Here is a 19,107-nt window from a genome sequence, read left to right on the forward strand (position 1 = left end):
CAGGGAGAGAATGACTTTTTCCCTCCTGTCCGTGTCACAGCAGTTCCTAAATGGTTTTACAAAAAAAAGTAAAAATAGACAACTTTCCTTGTTAATGAAAGAAAATAAAAAAACTAAACAATTGGTAACACCAAATCCATAATGACCCATAAAAAAAATTAGTAAAATGCAGATGCTAGAATTGATGTTTTCTATTCCCCTCAGCTCTCAAAAATAAAAAGTAATAAAAACTTATCAAATAGTTCAGTATAAGCGCATTGAAAAAATATGTAAAAAAGTTTTGAACTCAGGAAGGCAGAGAGGAATAAGATGTTACTGGTTTAAGGCTAAAATGTGTTTCATCACTAAGGGTCCATTCACACGGAAGTCAATGGAAGGCTTTTGTTTCAGCACTGAAATTCCACACCAAATTCCTCACTATTTTCCTTTGTGTAAATGGACCCTGAAGGGTTAAAATGCACATGAGGCAATAGAGGTTTGTGCCAACAATATTTACTTGAGCCATAAATTCAAAACCTGCAATAATAATGTGACAATATTGGGTGGGTTTCTTACTATTTTAATTTGACTGTTAAGGGGTTGATGTTGTGTCCCCTTACAGGATATACAGTGGCATTGCTATCTACTGGCACTACAGCACATCCTAGTACAGTTATATGGGAGTATGCACTTCCTTCCACAGTGATTACCAGGAAGTGCAGCCGTGCAGGAAAAGGAGTGACTAAGGCTATGTTCACATCATAGTCAATGGAGTCAGACGGGCTCTTTATGTAATTGCTATTTTAGCTGTCTGCCTCTCCGTTGTTTGGGACCCCTGACGGACCTAAACAACGGAGGTGCATTGCTTGTGTGAACTTAGCCTTAATCAGAACTGCGTGATCTCCATCCTCAAGATTCTTCTGGCAAACTCTGACCAATCATAAAATAATGCCATGTCCTAGTAACTGGACCACTGATGCATCAATGTAATCTTTAGAAATAGTATCTAACATACTTGCCCATTTCCTTCTACAACAGAGGCCTGGAATGCTAAAATTACTGATCTCAAACAAAAAGTTGAAGCACTCTTTGATGAGAAATGTGGTGAGTCGCTTTGTAGCCTCAGTAATCTAGGATATCATCTTTCTATTTTTAATTGACTTTACTTTACAGGTATTTGTAAAACTTATTTTCTTGAAGACTTTTCTACAGTTACAGTCAAGAGATAACTCGTATTGTAAAAACCCCTCTTAAATACTTAGTACATGATTTTGCCAGATGACTGTTAAAGGGATTGTTCAGGACTTCAAAAACATGGCTTCTTCTGACTTGATGTCACTCCCTGAGAAAGCAATTATGGTTTCCAGTTCTGCACAAACCCTTTAAGTCATGCTGATGTGTTTTAAAGATTATCTTTCACCACTTCTTTGCATCATTTAATAGGTACAGTTGTAATTTTTTTTCTAGCCCTCCACCATTCCTGAACAATAAGTACTGTTCGTTTTGGTGCCTGATATGCTGTTTAGGCTTTGTACTGTCAGGCTCTGAATTACACTTCCTTGGCTGCTCCTGTCTGACACCACTCACCCAAACACACAATCTAACTGCATTTAATGGGAACGGTGGGGGTTAGAGAGATGCATCAAACTGCACTTGTATCAGTGGAATAGCGCCTATTAAAAGACGCTAGAACGGGGGCGTGGCCAGGACACCAATGGAGTAGAACGCATCTCTGTGGAGCTCCTACCCTGCCAGCGCTTCACCCGGGACCCTTTGCCTCTTTCCCTCTCTCCATGGGCAGAAAAAGCACCCGAGCCTCCTCTACAGCCGACCCTGCACCCGGAGCTCCGTCTCGTCAGCCCACACTGACAGCGTACCTGCAGTCCGGTCCCTCTGTCCTCCGGCCCTACACGCGTCAGCGGCTATCTTGCCAACATCTTTTTTTCTCTGGTCCCGTTTACTCTCTTTTGTTGTTGTCTGATGTATGCTGGTGAGGTGGGCTCATACCTCCCTTCTAGTGCTCTACTTAGGTCCACCTACTGGTGGACCCTCCTTGCCCTGGTTAGCCTCCCATTCCTTGGGGGTTGTGTCCAGATGCGGGTTCACGATGTGGCCCCGCGTGGTACTTTGGTTAATGATCATTTGGACATTTGTTCTTTGCCCCTGGTAAGGGGACTTAGTCCTGACCGTTTACTTAGATTCCCCTGTATACTTTGTTCATCCGTTTAATTTTGCACTTTGTGTATTAACCTTCTGTTCTGTATTTGGTTTTTTGCATTTTTTTCCTCTTGTGTCTCCCCTCCCCCCTCCTCCTCTTCCTTCTTTCCCCTCCTAGGTCTCAAAATGGTCCTTTGTTCCTTGAAGACACCCCTTCGGAGGTCTCCTACTGGCTCCACATCCTTGATGCTTCCGGTTGGTCTCTTACTCCTTTGTGACCTTACGTGGTCTTTTGGTCTGTGGGTGAGTACACCTTCAATCTGCCGCTGTTCCTTACTCCTGAGCCCCAATGGTTAGATGCGTCACAATTAATGTTAAGGGCCTGGGCTCTGACGCTAAGAGGCGTCTTGTTCTTAAAGAACTTCGCTCTTTTCGTGCTGATGTGGCCTTTTTGCAGGAGGCCCACTTTGACCGTATGGGAACGTTTAACTTTGCCAAACATTATTTCCCCACTTCTTTCTCTGCTTTCCATGATCGACGCAAGGCGGGGGTCGCTATACTCGTTCGTGCCCGATCTCGGTAACTGCGCCACTCCTCCACGGTTCCCCAATTGTTTTATGTAACCTTATGCCCCTAACTCTGGTCAGATTTCCTTCCTGCTTCCTCTCCCGCCTCCGCTCTCTTCCCTCGGCGACGTGGCTGGTCGGCGGCGACTTCAACATGCTCTTCTCGGAACGGGTAGATCGCCTTTCTGTCCTGCCACCCCGCCAACAAGCCCTCCTGGCTCGAGAATTCCATCAACTGATCCGCTCTCATTCCCTCTTTGACCTCTGGCGGTTGGACAATCCCACAGCCCATTCCTATACTTTTTTTCTCCCATCCTCACAATACGCATACTTGTATTGGCTATTTCTTTGCAAATGCTCCAGCCCTCCGCCAGTTCGTTGATACCGATATCAGTACCATCTCGTGGTCCGATCATGCTCTGGTGGTCATCACCCTTTCCCCTGCGCCTTAACGAATCTCTACTTAAGTCCCCCACTTCGCTAGAAGTTTTGCGTTCCCACTTGACAGATTACCTCCGCGACAATTTAGGCTCAGTGGATTCTCCTGTGGTGCTCTGGGAAGCCCATAAGTCTGTGATGAGGGGCCACTGTATCACGCTAGCGTCTAAGCTTAAGAAAGATAGACAGGCCCAGGAGCGTCTTTTTCGTGCTCAGATCTCTTCCCTGGAGGCTTCTTTAGCAGCCGTCCATCTCTGGGGGTCCTTCGCCGCCTGGTTCTTGCTAGGGCCAATCTTTGCTCCTTGGAGAATGGCCATGTACAACGCCTTCTTCTTTACTCGCGCCAGCGCTACTTTGAGCGGGGTAATAAACCCCACACACTATTGGCCAAGACCCTCAGAGATCAGCAGTCCTCTTCCACTCCCCACTCAGTATATGATTCCGCAGGCACCCTTCAGCATCACTCAGATACCGTAGCTGTGGCTTTCCAGTCCTATTATTCCAAGCTGTATAATTTGCCACCCCCGAAGATGTTGGCCCAAGCGGACGGTCAGTCTAGACTGACTGACTACCTCACGGATTGTCACCTCCCTCGCCTTTCCTCCTCCTCTTTAGCTTCCCTGAACTCCCTTATTTCACCCGAGGAGTTGGCAGATGTTCTGAAGGACCTCCCCAATGGCAAATCCCCAGGTCCTGACGGATTTACTTACTACTATTATAAAGCCTTTCAGAACGAGCTTTCTAGCCATCTCCTGACTCTCTTTAATTCTTTTCTCTCGGGTTCCCCAATTCCTCCTTCAATGTCCGGCTCCCTCCTTACACTGATCCCTAAGCCGGGTAAAGATCCCCAGCACTGTTCTATCTCCCGATCGCCTTATTGAATACTGACTTAAAGCTCTTCACCAAGCTTCTGGCGAACAGACTTAATGCTTGGCTCCCTCTCCTTGTCCACAAGGACCAGGTCGACTTCGTACCCTGTCGTCAAGGTTGCGACAATACTAGAAGAGCTGTGGACTTGGTGGAGGTAGCCAACCATCACTCTATCCCGGCACTTCTTTGAGCCTAGACGCCGAAAAGGCCTGTGACTGCCTTAATTGGTCATTTATGCAGGAAACCCTGAAGGCCTTCTGGTTCTCAGGGCCTTTTTTGGCGGCTATCCGGGCCCTCTATTCCCATCCCTCGGCAGCAATCAGCCTTCCCCATGCCTCCCCCCCCCCTTTCTCCATCCAGAATGGTACTCACCAGGGGTGTCCCCTTTCCCCTTTGATTTTCGCCCTGATGTTAAAGGAATATAAGTTCGGAATAGTCTCTCATTTTGCAGACGATGTTCTCCTTACCCTCTCCTTACCCCACACTACTCTCCCCAATCTTATGCGTCTTCTGACGACGTATGTCGACTTCTCGGGGTATAAGGTAAACCCCTCAAAGACCGAGGTATTCCCTCTCAAAATCCCACGTGATGAACTTACACTTCTTCGTTCCAATTTCGACTTCCAGTGGCGAAAGTCTTCCATTCGCTATCTAGGGATTCAGATTTCTTCTTCTTATCATACCCTTTATTCGGCAAGCTACCCACGGCTGTTTCACGACTTAAGAACTCTCTTAGATAAATGGCAGCCCCTACCAATCTCCCTACTGGTTAGTGGCAGTTAAAATGACCCTTCTTCTAAAATTACTATACTATTTCGAGATGCTCCCCATTGCGGTTCTGCAAAACGAGCTTCGGGTTTTACAAAAAGCTATCTTTAGATTCATATGGCAAGCCAGACGTCATCGTATCCCTCGATCGGTTATGTTGTCCGGGAGGGAGTCTGGGGGTTTGGTCGTGCCAGATCTTCTACATTATTACGGGGCGACCCATCTACGCTGTATCCTGTTTTGGGCCTCCGCCCCGGCGTACACCAAGTGGGTGGAGGTGGAAAAGCTCTGGCTGGCCCCCATGCACCCCAATGCTTTCCTATAGTTTGGTTCTCCCCCCACTCCTCCCTCCCCCTATCTACTTGGCCCCATTCGCTTTACTCGCTCAATATAGTCTACGTGTAATGCTACATTCTCTCTAGCGTCCTTGCGCTCGTCTATGGTATCCGTTCTGTACAACCCTCTCTTACCCGACAGCCTTTCCCCCACCATGGTTCGAGTGTGGTCCTCGGCAGGCCTTTTTCAGATTGCTGATATGGTTGACCCTGTGACGTTAGAGCTCAGGCTCTTTGACTATTTAGTGGCTAGCTCGGGTCTTCCTCAGACTGAATGGCTCCATTACTCTCAGGTGGTTCACTTTGTCCGCTCTCTCCATGGCTCCTCTAAAGTCTCTCCCCCTACACTATTTGAAAAGATTTGCCGTGCTGGCACCTCCTCCGTTTACCAGCTTCTTGTTTCTCAGACGATTGGTTCTCCTATTCGGCATCGATATATGGCCGAATGGGAGGAGGCATTGGGTACCCCCATTTCTCAGGAACAGTGGCAGATTGTCTGGTCTCGTGCTCAAAAATAATCCCAGTGCATTTCTTTTAGGGAAACGCAATATAAATTCTTGATGCACTGGTATCATACCCCAGCTCTTCTTCATGCTCTGAATCCTACACTTCCGTCAAGATGCTGGCATTGCAATGCCGCGGTGGGTACATTATTTCATATTTTTTGGTCTTGTCCTGGGTTTCTGGGGGGAGGAGAAAGCCCTGACAGATGCCCTTTTTGGGCAGGGGGTCCCTTTAGATCCCCTCCTGTATTTACTGAACCTCCCCCCCAGGCACCTAGGTAGCAAGACTTCCAGACTCTTCCTATACCTCTGTACAGCTGCAAAAACGCTTATTGCTAGACATTGGAGGAGCGGGAACCCTCCCTCAGACATTAAACTCCTGGCACATATCAAGGATGTGAGGAGCCTTGAGTTCCTAACTGCTAGCCTTAACAACACCCTGGACAACTTCCAATCTATCTGGTTTCCCTGGGATGCTTACTGTGCACTACGTGGCCTTTGATCTTGGACCTTCTTCCCTACTTCTCTCCCCCACTTTTTCCTCCTGTTTCTGTCTGTCTGTCGTCCTCCCCCTTTTGTTATTTTGCTGCTGTGCGGCATGCCATTTTCTGGTTTTACTCTCCTTGGGGTTTGGCTGTGTAGCCTTTCCCTCATGTTCTTGGCTTTTATTTGCCTTGATCTTTGTTTGTACTGTTTTAAATGTTTAAAAACTCAATAAAAATTACAGTTGAAAAAAAAAGATGCTAGAACTAGCGTTAATGTAGGTGGTGAAATCTTGTAAATGTAGCAGTATGTGTATGAAAACATTTATTTCTGCCCCTAAAGAATTTAAAGGGGTTGTCCGGGGAGTATATATTCACTTATTTGCTCTTGCAAAATGCTGTTGATGGACCCAATGGTTCCGGCGACATCACAACCCTCGGGTCCTGTGATCGGAGGTAACACACAGCTCCCCAGGTCTCTCTACCCACTCCTCCCACAATCTCACTGGTAATTAATTACTTGTGAAATTGGGGAAGGAGAGGGGTCGGACTCCATCAAACGAATTCCTCTGGACCATGTAAGGGAATAATATTCTCTGGACAACCCCTTTAATATATGGAAAACTTTCTTATCTGTAAAAACAATTCTTCACATGTCATTTCTTTTAATTTAGGGGAGGCTTTAGGTATGAAAGAAGCATTTAAGGTGCCATTTGCATTGTTTGAATCCTACCCAGAAGACTTTTATGTGGAAGGCCTTCCTGAGGGAGTTCCATTCCGAAGACCTTCCACTTTTGGCATTCCTAGACTGGAGAAAATTCTCAGAAACCGAGCGAAGATTAAATTTATTATTAAAAAGTGAGATAGTCTATACTTCATTCACTATATACAACGATAATATGGCATGTATACTATAATTGGGATTATATTTTCAGACCTGAATTGTTTGAGGCTGCAGCAAAAGACACATCTCTTCAGTACCCACAAAGTAAGTATTACATTAGCAAGCCACACATGTGAGTGTAGTACTGATTGTATCTTGAAGAACATTCTTCTCTGCATGTTCAACTGGCCCCATTAAAGAGAGTCTGTCTTCAGAACCCAATATATCAATCCTGATTGGGTTACTCTGCTGTGTACTGGTGACAAATTGTACAATTACATGTTTGTGTCCCGACTGAGTCCTGTTCACAACAATTGCTACAATGTATCAGTGTAGGCAATAGTCTTTGAGCTAAATATCTATTGTCCTGGGCTCAGAGAGTGATGGATCAGATCAGGTTAAAACAATATTGCTTTTCATGTATAAATTATCAAATAGAAGTTGAAGTTGACTAAAAAAAAACCTTCTTGTTATTGCTTCAAGAAAGAATACAGGAACATAATAAATTGTTCACTGCCTCCGGTGTTGAGGATCTCAATATCATCCAAGTAACTGTACCAGGTATGTGACATATACTCCTTGTTGTAAGCCATTACTCAGAAGAGAGTTGGATTAGGGTAAATACTAAAAAATCGGAAATTTTCCTGCTGCTGACCTCACTGTGAAACTGCAGTAAATCTACAGCGAAGCGCGCAAGCGTTACATTGCACATTGTCCCCTGTGCTACACTCAATATGTGAAATCTGCAGTGAAAATTCTTAACAAATCTGCTCCAGAATGGGTTGCTGTAGATTTCATAGGAAAATTTACCAGAATGTGGATGAGATTTTTAAAATTTTATCTATTTGCTTGCACTGTAGTCTGCCTAGTCCTGTTTGAAGAAAATTCACCATTCTTTTTTCTGTCTCGTCATGTTATTTTATAGATTTGGACGCTGAAAAAACAATAAAAGTGGACAAAGCACGACAGCTGAGGGAACAGGTTAATGAATTGTTTAGTCGGAAATTTGGTAAGCAGTGAGCAATGATATTGAAATATCTAGAAATTTACCCAATAAATACCTCTTATACATTATGTGTAACCCTTTTTCTGGATTCATAAGCAAAGATTATAGAGCAGCACAAACAGTAATGTTATTTTGACGACAGTCACCAGTGCGTATTTATGGAGACTGGCATATTCAACACAAGTCTTCATATTCCCTAACCTGATAGAAGAGCTTCATTTATGACACACGTCTCATCATAAATGAGGCAGCTCTTCCACTGGCCATGCGCCTGTGCTGAAATCTATGCCCGTTACAAGTAATCTGGCATAAATTATATTAAATATAGCACAAGTCATATGCCACCTTTGCTGTTATGAAACTAGCGACGGTGGCACAAAAACAACAGTGACACTGACAACAAATTGTCACAACTGGAGTTTAAAAAGAGACCCGACAAGCCACCATAATAAATCTCTTTATGTTGTTTGACTTTTAAAGGTAATTTGTAACCCCTTCACAGCATAGAAAGATATCTCACAGATATTCCTTATCAGTGAGACATCCGGCTATGTATAGCCACCTTTAGGCCCATTGCACATGATTGTGTGCTGACCGCTGGGCTTTATTCAACGGTCTGAAGCACGACCACAAAACCAGACAGGAATAGGACATGTTCCGAATTTTGCGGCCTGGACTGTTGGCCCGCACTGCTGGTCAGCTGGGCCACTTCTAATGCCTGTACTATATAAAACACAGGCCTGAGGTCAAAGGTGTCAGCTGCTATCGAAGGGCTGGAACTTTCTGCTTCCCACCCTGTCTTGTGTATAGTACAGTGGCTGGAAGCACATCTGTACCCTTCCTCTACCAATCACATATTTTTGGCCTATCCTAAAAATGAGGAAGAAAAACTAGCATCCTGGATGAATCCTTCACGCTGTGAAACTTGGTAGCTGAAAAGAAACAGGAAAAATCTTCCCCCAAAACCCCCCAGTTGAGTCTACAGGAATGTCAGCATGTTTCTGAAAGAGAAAAAAAAGCGGTTACTCTTCAGATGATGTTCTCCATGTGTAGCTGATGAATGTCGTAGGGGCAGGGCTTAGGTGAAAGGGTAGGTTTTTTTTTAATAATCTCTTTGTCATGCAAACAGGGTAGATTAGGGAGGCTCCTGCTTCAGCCAGTTACTTTACAGCTAGACACAAGACAGTGAGGAGAGGACAGACAGTCCCGTAGGGGTTTCTGTGCATCTAACGTGGTCCCAACCGCAAAGGTTACACAGAAACTCTTTGATACGTTACACCTTTCTCTTCAACCATATCTGCTTTTCTCGGTATTGTAGCACCCAACCACCCAGCAGTGATGATGTGACATTTTTTCAGTAGTTTGTGAAGGGTGTTTTTTGTGCTTTTCATTTTGTCAAAGGGCTAATGGATGCCATTGAGCCTTGCCACTTGGGCTTCTAGAGAACCAACCAGCTCAAATGGGGCGACACTCTATTCCCCCCATTTGTATTTTACCCATTCTGTGAAGAGTTTTGACTCAATGTATGTGAGCCATACCAAACTTCATGCCCTCCTCCCCAACAACATGTTGGCAGTGCAATCAAATACACCCCACATTTTCTGGAGCTGTCACATTCTCCAGTCGTTTTGGAGGGAAGTATGAAGGAAGACTTCCTCATTTACTGACTTCACTTTCCCCTTTTTCTCCGGCTTTCTTCTTCCTCCATCTGAGAGGTTTCCCACAGAAGTCCCACTTTGTGACACACAGAATCTCCTACTCTCCGGCAGTGGACTATTAGTATTTAGTGTTTTTTTTTTTAACATGGCTTATTGATCTAGAGATCATTGATACATCATATGAGTTTGATTTATCTACTTCTGAATAAACCATCCATAATAATTGGTTGAACAAGATGGACTTTATAAAGTGCATGTATCATGTTAAATCATTTAATATTTTCAATGCTGAAAAAAACAACCGCTATTCCTGTCTTCATGTACCAATGCTGTTTTTTAGGAGAAGCAATTGGTATGAACTTCCCAGTAAAAGTTCCCTTTAGAAAAATAACTGCTAACCCAGGATGTGTTGTAGTCGATGGGATGCCACCAGGGGTTTCATTTAAAGCCCCCAGTTATCTAGAAATAAGTTCAATGCGCAGAATCCTGGATTCAGCACAGTTTATAAAATTTACAGTAATAAGGTAAGAAATGGCCTAACATTAGGCTATCACATTCAAAAACCTGTAATACAATTTAGCCTGGGTGTTATTTGACAGTATTTTAATGTATTACTAATATAATGTGCATTACAAAAAAGTCAGGTGGAAATCTGCAAAGACTCACAATGATGCAACAGCACCCTGAGGACAGTACAGTGGCATGCAAAAGTTTGGGAACAGTTAATCAGGTTGAAGATAAAATAATCTTCGAAAGGCATAACATTATAGATGACAGAGTCCCAATGTATTTTTGGAAAAAAAATTATTTTCATATTTTACATTTTCAAAATAATAAAAAATTTAAATGGCCCGATACAAAATTTGGGCACCCTGGAAGGGTAGTAACTAGTAGCACCCCTTTGGCAATATCACTGCTTGTAAAAGCCTTGTGTAGTCAGCCAAGAGTCTTTCAATTCTTGTTGGAGGGATTTTCAGCCATTCTTCCTTGGAAAAGTTCTCCAGTTCTGTGAGATTCCTGGGTTGTCTTGCATGCACTGATCTTTTGATGTCTAACCACAGACTCTTAATGATGTTCAGATCAGGGCTCCGTGAGGGCCATGATCAAACCTCAGCTTGCACCTTTTTCAGTACTCTATGGTGGATTTTGACTTATGTTTAGGATTAGAGATGAGCTAGTACTATTCAAAACTCCCGTTTCGAATAGCACGCACCCATAGGAATGAATGGAGGCAGCCGGAATGCAGGGGGTTAAGCAGCTGGCCGCCGGCAAAGTCTGTGTGCCGGACGCAGCATTTTTCTTGGTCTTTCAGACCTTATCTTGACCTCCACTGTTCCTGTATCTGCCATTTCTTAATTACACTTTGAATTGAGGAAAGGGCAACTATAAAATGCTTCACTATCTTCTTATAGCCTTCTCCTGCTTTGTGGGCCTCCACCATGTTCATTTTCAGAGTGCTAGGCAGCTACTTAGACGGACCCATGGCTGCTGTTTTTTGGTTAGGTGAGGCTGGGTATTAATAAAGCAGTAAAATTTACATCACTTGGCCTTTCCTAACAATGTTAGTGAACAAGCCATAACGCTAACTGGCTAATGAAGGTCTGAGACCTCGGTCAAAGTTATCTGAGTACACAAATCTACAAGGGTTCCCAAACTTTTGCAAAGTACTTCTTTCTCTTTTCCACTCTAAAATTTTACTCAAACATAGTAATACACTGATATTGCTTAAATTATAGACAAGTGTGTTTAATCTTTAACTTTATGCCTTTTAAAGAGGACCTTTCACCATCTTGCCCACAGGCAGTTCTATATACTGCCGGAAAGCTGACAGTGCGCTGAGTTCAGCGCACTGTCGGCTTTCTCGATCTGTGCCCGGTGTGAAGAGCTTACGGTCCCGGTACCGTAGCTCTTCTATGGTCAGAAGGGCGTTTCTGACTGTTAACCAGAGACGTCCTTCTTCACAGCACAGCCAATCGCGCTGTGCTGTGGAGCGGGGAGGAACACACCCTCCCTCTGCTTATAAAGCTCGTCCATAGACGAGCATTATCAGGGAGGGAGGGGGGCGTTCCTCCCGGCTCTCACAGCGCAGCGCGATTGGCTGTGCTGTGAAGAAGGACGTCTCTGGTTAACAGTCAGAAACGCCCTTCTGACCATAGAAGAGCTACGGTACCGGGACCGTAAGCTCTTCACACCGGGCACAGATCGAGAAAGCCGACAGTGCACTGAACTCAGCGCACTGTCAGCTTTCCGGCAGTATATAGAACTGCCTGTGGGCAAAATGGTGAAATGTCCTCTTTAAAGATCTTTTCATCTTCAACTTGCTTAACTGTTCACAATAACAGTCATTTTGACCAGGGGTGGCCAATATTTTGCATGGCACTGTGAGCTGTATGCAGACATAGACTGTGTTGGATTGCATTAAAATGCTTTGCTATCATGTTTAATGTATTTACTATACAGTAACTAAGACATAGTTCATATTGTGTGTGAGCTCACCTGCTATAACAGGCACCACATTCAGATGGGTATGTCACTAACATTATATATCTCTCTTGGTTCTAGGATTACATTTCAATATGTTTTACTGAACTTTATGTATTTTACAGGCCTCTTCCTGGGCTAGTTCTTAACAACCGTAAGTATATGTTTGAGATTGAAAGACTTAATCAGAAAAGGTTTTTATCTTTTCTGTGCATTTTCTTTTAAGGAAAAATAATTAACGGTAGGTTCACACTAGTGGTGGCTGTCTTTTTTTCTAGTCTGGCGAAGGACCAGAATAACGGACAGGCAGCCCACTGAAATAGATACATACGAAGAGGTGTCCTTGTTTTTAAACTGAAATTGGTGGGTAGAGGAAGGGTTTCTTTTTTGTCTCTTGGTTTTCGGATCAGTACCGTTGAGTGTGTTTGAGGTATGCTGGAGATCAAATGCAGGCATCATAAAAGAAAACAAATATTCTGTAAAGGATTGCTCTTTTGAAGGCCTTCTTGAATAACCGATTCTTTGCAATTGTGAATCTATTGAGAGACTATTTTACAATTTTATGGCTTGTTTTATATTTACAGGAGTCAATATAACATAAATGCAGATATAGTAAGCAGATGGCGCTGATGAATACAGTCTACAGTCATTTTCTAGTAGGTGTCAAACACAATCAATGCCACCAATCCTAAACTCAAGAGAAAGCACATTAAGAGTGCATTCACATGGAGGAAAATGGTGAGAAATTTGGTGTGGAATTTCAGCGCTGAAAAAAAAAGCCTCCCATTGACTTCAATGGGTTCCTTTTTCTGCTTTTTTTTTTCAGCACTGAATCTGACACGGATTCCACACCAAATTCAGCGCCATTTTCCTCCGTGTTAATGCACCCTAAGATATCCTTCCTCTACCCCAACAAATAAATACCCCACCACATAAATAATAGCGTGTACATCTTTACTTGCCATCTTCCATGTGTTCTGACTTTCTTATCCTTGGTTAAAAGAATTAGTGCTACAATATGTATATGCAGGTCTTTTATTTTATTTTTATATTCGTTTGTCCTCTACTCTAGCATGTATACTTGGTCTAGAAATATTTTCTAGGAAACGGACTTCATGAACTTCCTTCTACCTGTCCATTTTCATTTCCATGTACAGTGATGTTTCAGATTATTGTGTAGTGATTATGTTGGTTTATATTTGCATTGCAGAAGTAACAGATGAAACTGAGTCTGGACCATCTACAGAATGCGGTAAAAAATCTGTGTTTGTATTTCAAGACCCTATTATAGAAAAGAAAATCAGATTTTTACAGGTGTTCTAGATTTTCTAATCTCTTTAATTCTTAGAATGCAAAATATTAAAAAACAATCAAGAGTTTTTATCACCATACACTAAGGGCCCCTTCACACGGCGTACGCGCGCCGCTCATTTAGACACGTATACACGTGTCCAAGCATGGCGCTTCAAAACAGAGCCCATTGATTTCAATGGGAAGCGCGCTTATATGCCGATATACGCGCGCTTCCCATTGAAATCAATGGGCTCTGTTTTGAAGTGCTGCGCTTGGACACGTGTATACGTGTCTAAATGAGCTGCGTGCTTACGCCGTGTGAAGGGGCCCTAAATGTAGAAAAGTATCGGGACGAACCTTTTAATTGTTGAATTTAGTTGTTTCATTCATTTACTTGGCTATAGGTGTGTAACATCCCACAGTTAGCTGTACAGTCTGTCTTTCCTAACATTTATGACATAATGGCTTGTTAATAATTATTGCAATATCATATTCCTAAATATTCCACCATCAATTGTGGGTGGCATTACTAATAATTGGAAGGTTCCACAGCAACTCAGCCATGAAGTTACAGAAAGGGGTCGTGAGTGTTATGACACATTGTACATCTAAGTTTCTGACTCTATAGTAATGGCAGAGTTCCACACAACCTCTGGCAATAAAATCAGCACAAAAAGTGCTCAGGGAGCTTCATAGGTTTCCATGGTTGAACAGCTACATGCAAACCTTACATCACCAAGTACAATGCCAATTGGGATATCATAAAAGCCGCTGTAGATGTAATATGTAGGTTTCCCAACACCTTTGTGCAAATACACATACCAATACCACACTGTAGTAATGTGTCATTTTTTAGTGCATTATTAACTGTCTAAAGATTTTCAAGTTCTATGTGACCCATTAAGAAGGAAACCAAGCAGTTGCCTCCTGGAGGGTATTCTGGTGTTGACACAGAGATGTTTGAGGCTCAATCAGGAGGACAAACATAAAGTATCCTCAGTAACCCTGGACTTCCAGACATTATGCCTGCGGGCCTTGTGTTTGACACCCGTGTTATAGACTAACAATTCTCCTTTGAGTAGAGTTGAACAAATACCCATCTCTGGAAATTGCAGGTTATAGGGAGAACACTTAACTGGTTTTACCTGTATGTGATCTAGATGTTATATGGAGTGACTTTTGTCATATTGCATTATGATTTGGAAATAAGTAGGGTCAGCAACATTACAATTCCCCTGAATCCTTGAAACCACATGCATTATATCCCAGAAGAAATCAGTAGCAAAGTGAACTTTCTACTTACGCAGTATAATACTTTTTATTTGCAGGTAAATCTGACACAATTCTTACAGCCGAACCAGCTTTGGAAGGTATTTAATTTTTACCTACTAACACTGCAGGAGATTTATTGATACTGGCGCACCTTAGGAGAGGAAATCCAGGATATCGCATTCATTCATTAATCGCCAGATTAATCAAAACTAAACATTTAATAGAATTGAAAGAGGTTTTCTGGACTGTAAAATTTAGAACCTGTCCTTAGAATAGGTCAGCAATGTCATCTTGATGGGGCTCTGACCCCCAGGACCCACATGATCAGAGGCCAAAGAGCTTGCTCAAGCACCACTTCCTCCTCTACATGGGCTAGTGACATTTTGGTCACGTGAACATCCTGCAGCTCAACCCCATTCAAATGAGTTGGATTCAGCTGCAATACCAATCACAAACACTACAACATACGGCACTGTGCTTCATAGCCAATGTTGAGACTACAGCACTTGTCAGAACGCTGCACCGTCTTCAGACAGCATATCGGTGTGGGTGCTGGTTGTTAGACCCCCACCAATGTGAAATTGATGATCTGTGCTAAGGGTAGGTCATCAATATAATGGTTCCAGAAAACAGCCCACAACAGAACATATACTAATACCATGTAAACCCCTTCCCTGTTCAATGACAGGATTTTAAAGTTTTTTTTACATTTCTCTTTGTTGAGAATCGTGAAAGACATACAGTGGCTTGTAAAAGTATTCATACCCCTTAGAACTTTTACACATTTTGATACCTTATAACCACAAATTTAAATGTATCATTTACCTTCCACTTTACAATTATCTGCAACTTTGTGTTGGTCTATCAATTAAAATCTCAATAAAATACATTTAACTTTGTAGTTTTTAGGTGACAAAATTTGAAAAAGTTCAAGGGGTATGAATACTTTTGCAGCCCGCTGTACAGTACTTTATATACTACAGATTACTTGGATGGTTTTTGTCTTCTTTTTAACAGACCTAAATGATGAATCCAATATAAAACAGGAGCCTGATGCAAAGTGGTGAAGGTTTCCAGGTAATGTAGATCTGTATTACTATGTAAGAAGGGTGTAGTTACTCCAATCCATAGTCAGGTTATACAGTGACATAATGCAGTATTCTGTCACAAAGGGGGTTCACTAGAACTGGATGAGAGACTCATGTTCCTGATAGACCTTGTTTTCTTTTACAAATGATATACAATATGCAGGCAGCATCCAATTTAATTGTCATCCATAACGAACAAAAGCAGTAACATTTCAGTTCCTTATTGGAGCCATTGTCATATGATAAGCCAATTAATAAACTGCATTTATAATTACATATAAAATGTCATCAAATCCCACAGGTTAAAAAACTATATCTATTCCTAGTATGCACTCACCGGCCACTTTATTAGGTACACCTGTCCAACTGCTCATTAACACTTAATTTCTAATCAGCCAATCACATGGCAGCAACTCAGTGCATTTAGGCATGTAGACATGGTCAAGACAATCTCCTGCAGTTCAAACTGAGCATCAGTATGGGGAAGAAAGGTGATTTGAGTGCCTTTGAACGTTGCATGGTTGTTGGTGCCAGAAGGGCTGGTCTGAGTATTTCAGAAACTGCTGATCTACTGGGATTTTCACGCACAACCATCTCTAGGGTTTACAGAGAATGGTCCGAAAAAGAAAAAACATCCAGTGAGCGGCAGTTCTGTGGGCGGAAATGCGTTGTTGATGCCAGAGGTCAGAGGAGAATGGCCAGACTGGTTCGAGCTGATAGAAAGGCAACGGTGACTCAAATAGCCACCCGTTACAACCAAGGTAGCCAGTAGAGCATCTCTGAACGCACAGTACGTCGAACTTTGAGGCAGATGGGCTACAGCAGCAGAAGACCACACCGGGTGCCACTCCTTTCAGCTAAGAACAGGAAACTGAGGCTACAATTTGCACAAGCTCATCGAAATTGGACAATTGAAGATTGGAAAAATGTTGCCTGGTCTGATGAGTCTCGATTTCTGCTGCGACATTCGGATGGTAGGGTCAGAATTTGGCGTCAACAACATGAAAGCATGGATCCATCCTGCCTTGTATCAATGGTTCAGGCTGGTGGTGGTGTCATGGTGTGGGGAATATTTTCTTGGCACTCTTTGGGACCCTTGGTACCAATTGAGCATCGTTGCAACGCCAAAGCCTACCTGAGTATTGTTGCTGACCATGTCCATCCCTTTATGACCACAATGTACCCAACATCTGATGGCTACTTTCAGCAGGATAATGCGCCATGTCATAAAGCTAGAATCATCTCAGACTGGTTTCTTGAACATGAGAATGAGTTCACTGTACTCCAATGGCCTCCACAGTCACCAGATCTCAATCCAATAGAGCATCTTTGGGATGTGGTGGAACGGGAGATTCGCATCATGGATGTGCAGCCGACAAATCTGCGGCAACTGTGTGATGCCATCATGTCAATATGGACCAAAATCTCTGAGGAATGCTTCCAGCACCTTGTTGTATCTATGTCACGAAGAATTGAGGCAGTTCTGAAGGCAAAAGGGGGTCCAACCCGTTACTAGCATGGTGTACCTAATAAAGTGGCCAGTGAGTGTATACTGACAATGTCTGTTTAGTGTATAATATCTACCCATAGACCAGTAAACATCCAGGTACTTGTATAATTAAATAAAAAAGGGGGGTTATACTGATTTCTGATTGGGACTTATATGATAGATGCGGAGAAGACACTCACCAGCGATGGAGTGATGGAATTGTTATAGTTCATGGCCCTTCTTTGTTTTGACCGTTTGGGGGTGGGGAATCTAAGTATGGTATATTTGTTAATGTCTGCTTTTGATTTGAGAAAGAGGCCTTTATATTATAACATATACACAGGATGACAGTGTATGTAATAATAGATGGGCGTATATTGGCATGATATTTGGGCAGTGTGATACTAGACCTGGAGAGCATCTTGGTGGTTAGCAGTTACACCCATAGTTGCAGGTATGTGGGTGAAGGGGATCCTCCGTTGGTGTGGGGGACTCCTTTACGCCAATGTACAGTACAGCATTGAGAGCCTGAATAGGTTGTGCCCTAATATACCTACCATACATTGTAGTGGCAGTATGGTACTGTGGATAATTTTTTGTTTCTTTGCCAGGGCTTTCTCCCTTATTAAACATGGCACTGGTTGCATAGTGCCATAGTACACATTTACAATGTCTGTTATTTCCCCAAGAGCGGAGAAATGTGTCAGTGCTGTGACTGGGTATTATAATCTACTTTGAAAAATCTAATTTCCCTCAATTTGAGTAAATTAAAGAATATTTGACATTGTTTTGCTTTTATTTTGTAGGAAGATAATCCAGTGTGAACATGCAATGCCAAGATAGAAGTGAATGTGAACAATAGAAGATAGACTGTTTACAGAAAATAATAAAATACTCTGCATGTCTTCTTCATATTTTACTTATTGTCTTTGATTATGTTAATATGACATAATTGAATATAATGGAAATACTGTTTTAACCACTTAGCAACCTACATAAAGTTCCTGCAATCTCCGGCTGTCAGAAAGATAGAAGTGGTTTATAAATGCTCTTGTTTTCTCCTCAATGAGCGCTATGCAGTGATTATACAAAGTGAATGCTATACAGTGAGTACAGGAAGCAGCAGCATTTTCACTGCGGGTATTTTTCTGCAATGTGTGACTGGGATTTGCTAGAACCCCATCCACTTTGTAGTGACTGAACAATGCTGTGGTTTTTGCTGCAATTTTTACGCCGTGTGGGACTTCAGCTTTAAATAGGATTCTTAATACTGATAAACAGTCATCAGGATCTGATATATATCAGCAGCCGACACCCAACAGTTTTCTTGGTAGCCTCCATAGTGCCCAAAGTTATAGTAATGAATGGGTAGTGTCTACAGCTTCTCCTATTCAAGTAATAGCAGCGTGGCAATTCCCTGGAACCACTGCTGTATAGCTGATTTGTGCAAAGTCAGTTATTTAGGCCACAGTAGACCCAGTCTTTAAGGCTGAGGCCCAAGTCGCTGAAACACAGCTTTTTTTTTTTGCTGCAGATTTTGATACAGTTTTTTGAGCCAAAGCCAAGAATGGCTACAGAAGGAATGGGAAATATATAGGAAGCTCTCATACATTCTGCTCAATCCACTCCTGGGTTTGGCTCAAAAACTGCAGCAATATCTGCAACAAAAAAAGCTGCAATGTGGGGCCTTAGTCTAAAGCTAATATTAACCTTTACTCTGACAGGGGTAGCATTTGGGGTACTTTTGGATACAATATGTGATATTAAATTTCTGCAATTTGCCTTCCACTCCTGCATTTAAATGTACTTTACCGAGACTCATCCTATGTAATGTATAAC

General features: G+C 42.6%; 1 protein-coding gene across 2 annotated transcripts in view; it reads left to right on the forward strand.

The window, feature by feature from the left end:
* The window catches only part of GTF2I (general transcription factor IIi), a 63,620-nt gene extending 44,513 nt beyond the window's left edge, over positions 1-19,107 (forward strand). Inside the window, exons 23-33 of one of the 2 annotated variants that reach the window (XM_075264874.1) lie at positions 1,018-1,083; positions 6,773-6,956; positions 7,034-7,086; positions 7,465-7,542; positions 7,907-7,990; positions 9,986-10,169; positions 12,252-12,280; positions 13,337-13,378; positions 14,748-14,789; positions 15,709-15,773; positions 18,079-19,107. In XM_075264874.1, coding sequence (XP_075120975.1) covers positions 1,018-1,083; positions 6,773-6,956; positions 7,034-7,086; positions 7,465-7,542; positions 7,907-7,990; positions 9,986-10,169; positions 12,252-12,280; positions 13,337-13,378; positions 14,748-14,789; positions 15,709-15,758 — 812 coding nt within the window. In that variant the 3' untranslated portion in view covers positions 15,759-15,773; positions 18,079-19,107. Of the gene's footprint in view, positions 1-1,017; positions 1,084-6,772; positions 6,957-7,033; positions 7,087-7,464; positions 7,543-7,906; positions 7,991-9,985; positions 10,170-12,251; positions 12,281-13,336; positions 13,379-14,747; positions 14,790-15,708; positions 15,774-18,074 lie in introns of both variants that reach the window. The other variant, XM_075264875.1, reaches the window with a different exon arrangement.

The sequence above is a fragment of the Leptodactylus fuscus genome, chromosome 2 (assembly GCF_031893055.1).
Source record: "Leptodactylus fuscus isolate aLepFus1 chromosome 2, aLepFus1.hap2, whole genome shotgun sequence".
Classification (NCBI taxonomy): domain Eukaryota; kingdom Metazoa; phylum Chordata; class Amphibia; order Anura; family Leptodactylidae; genus Leptodactylus; species Leptodactylus fuscus.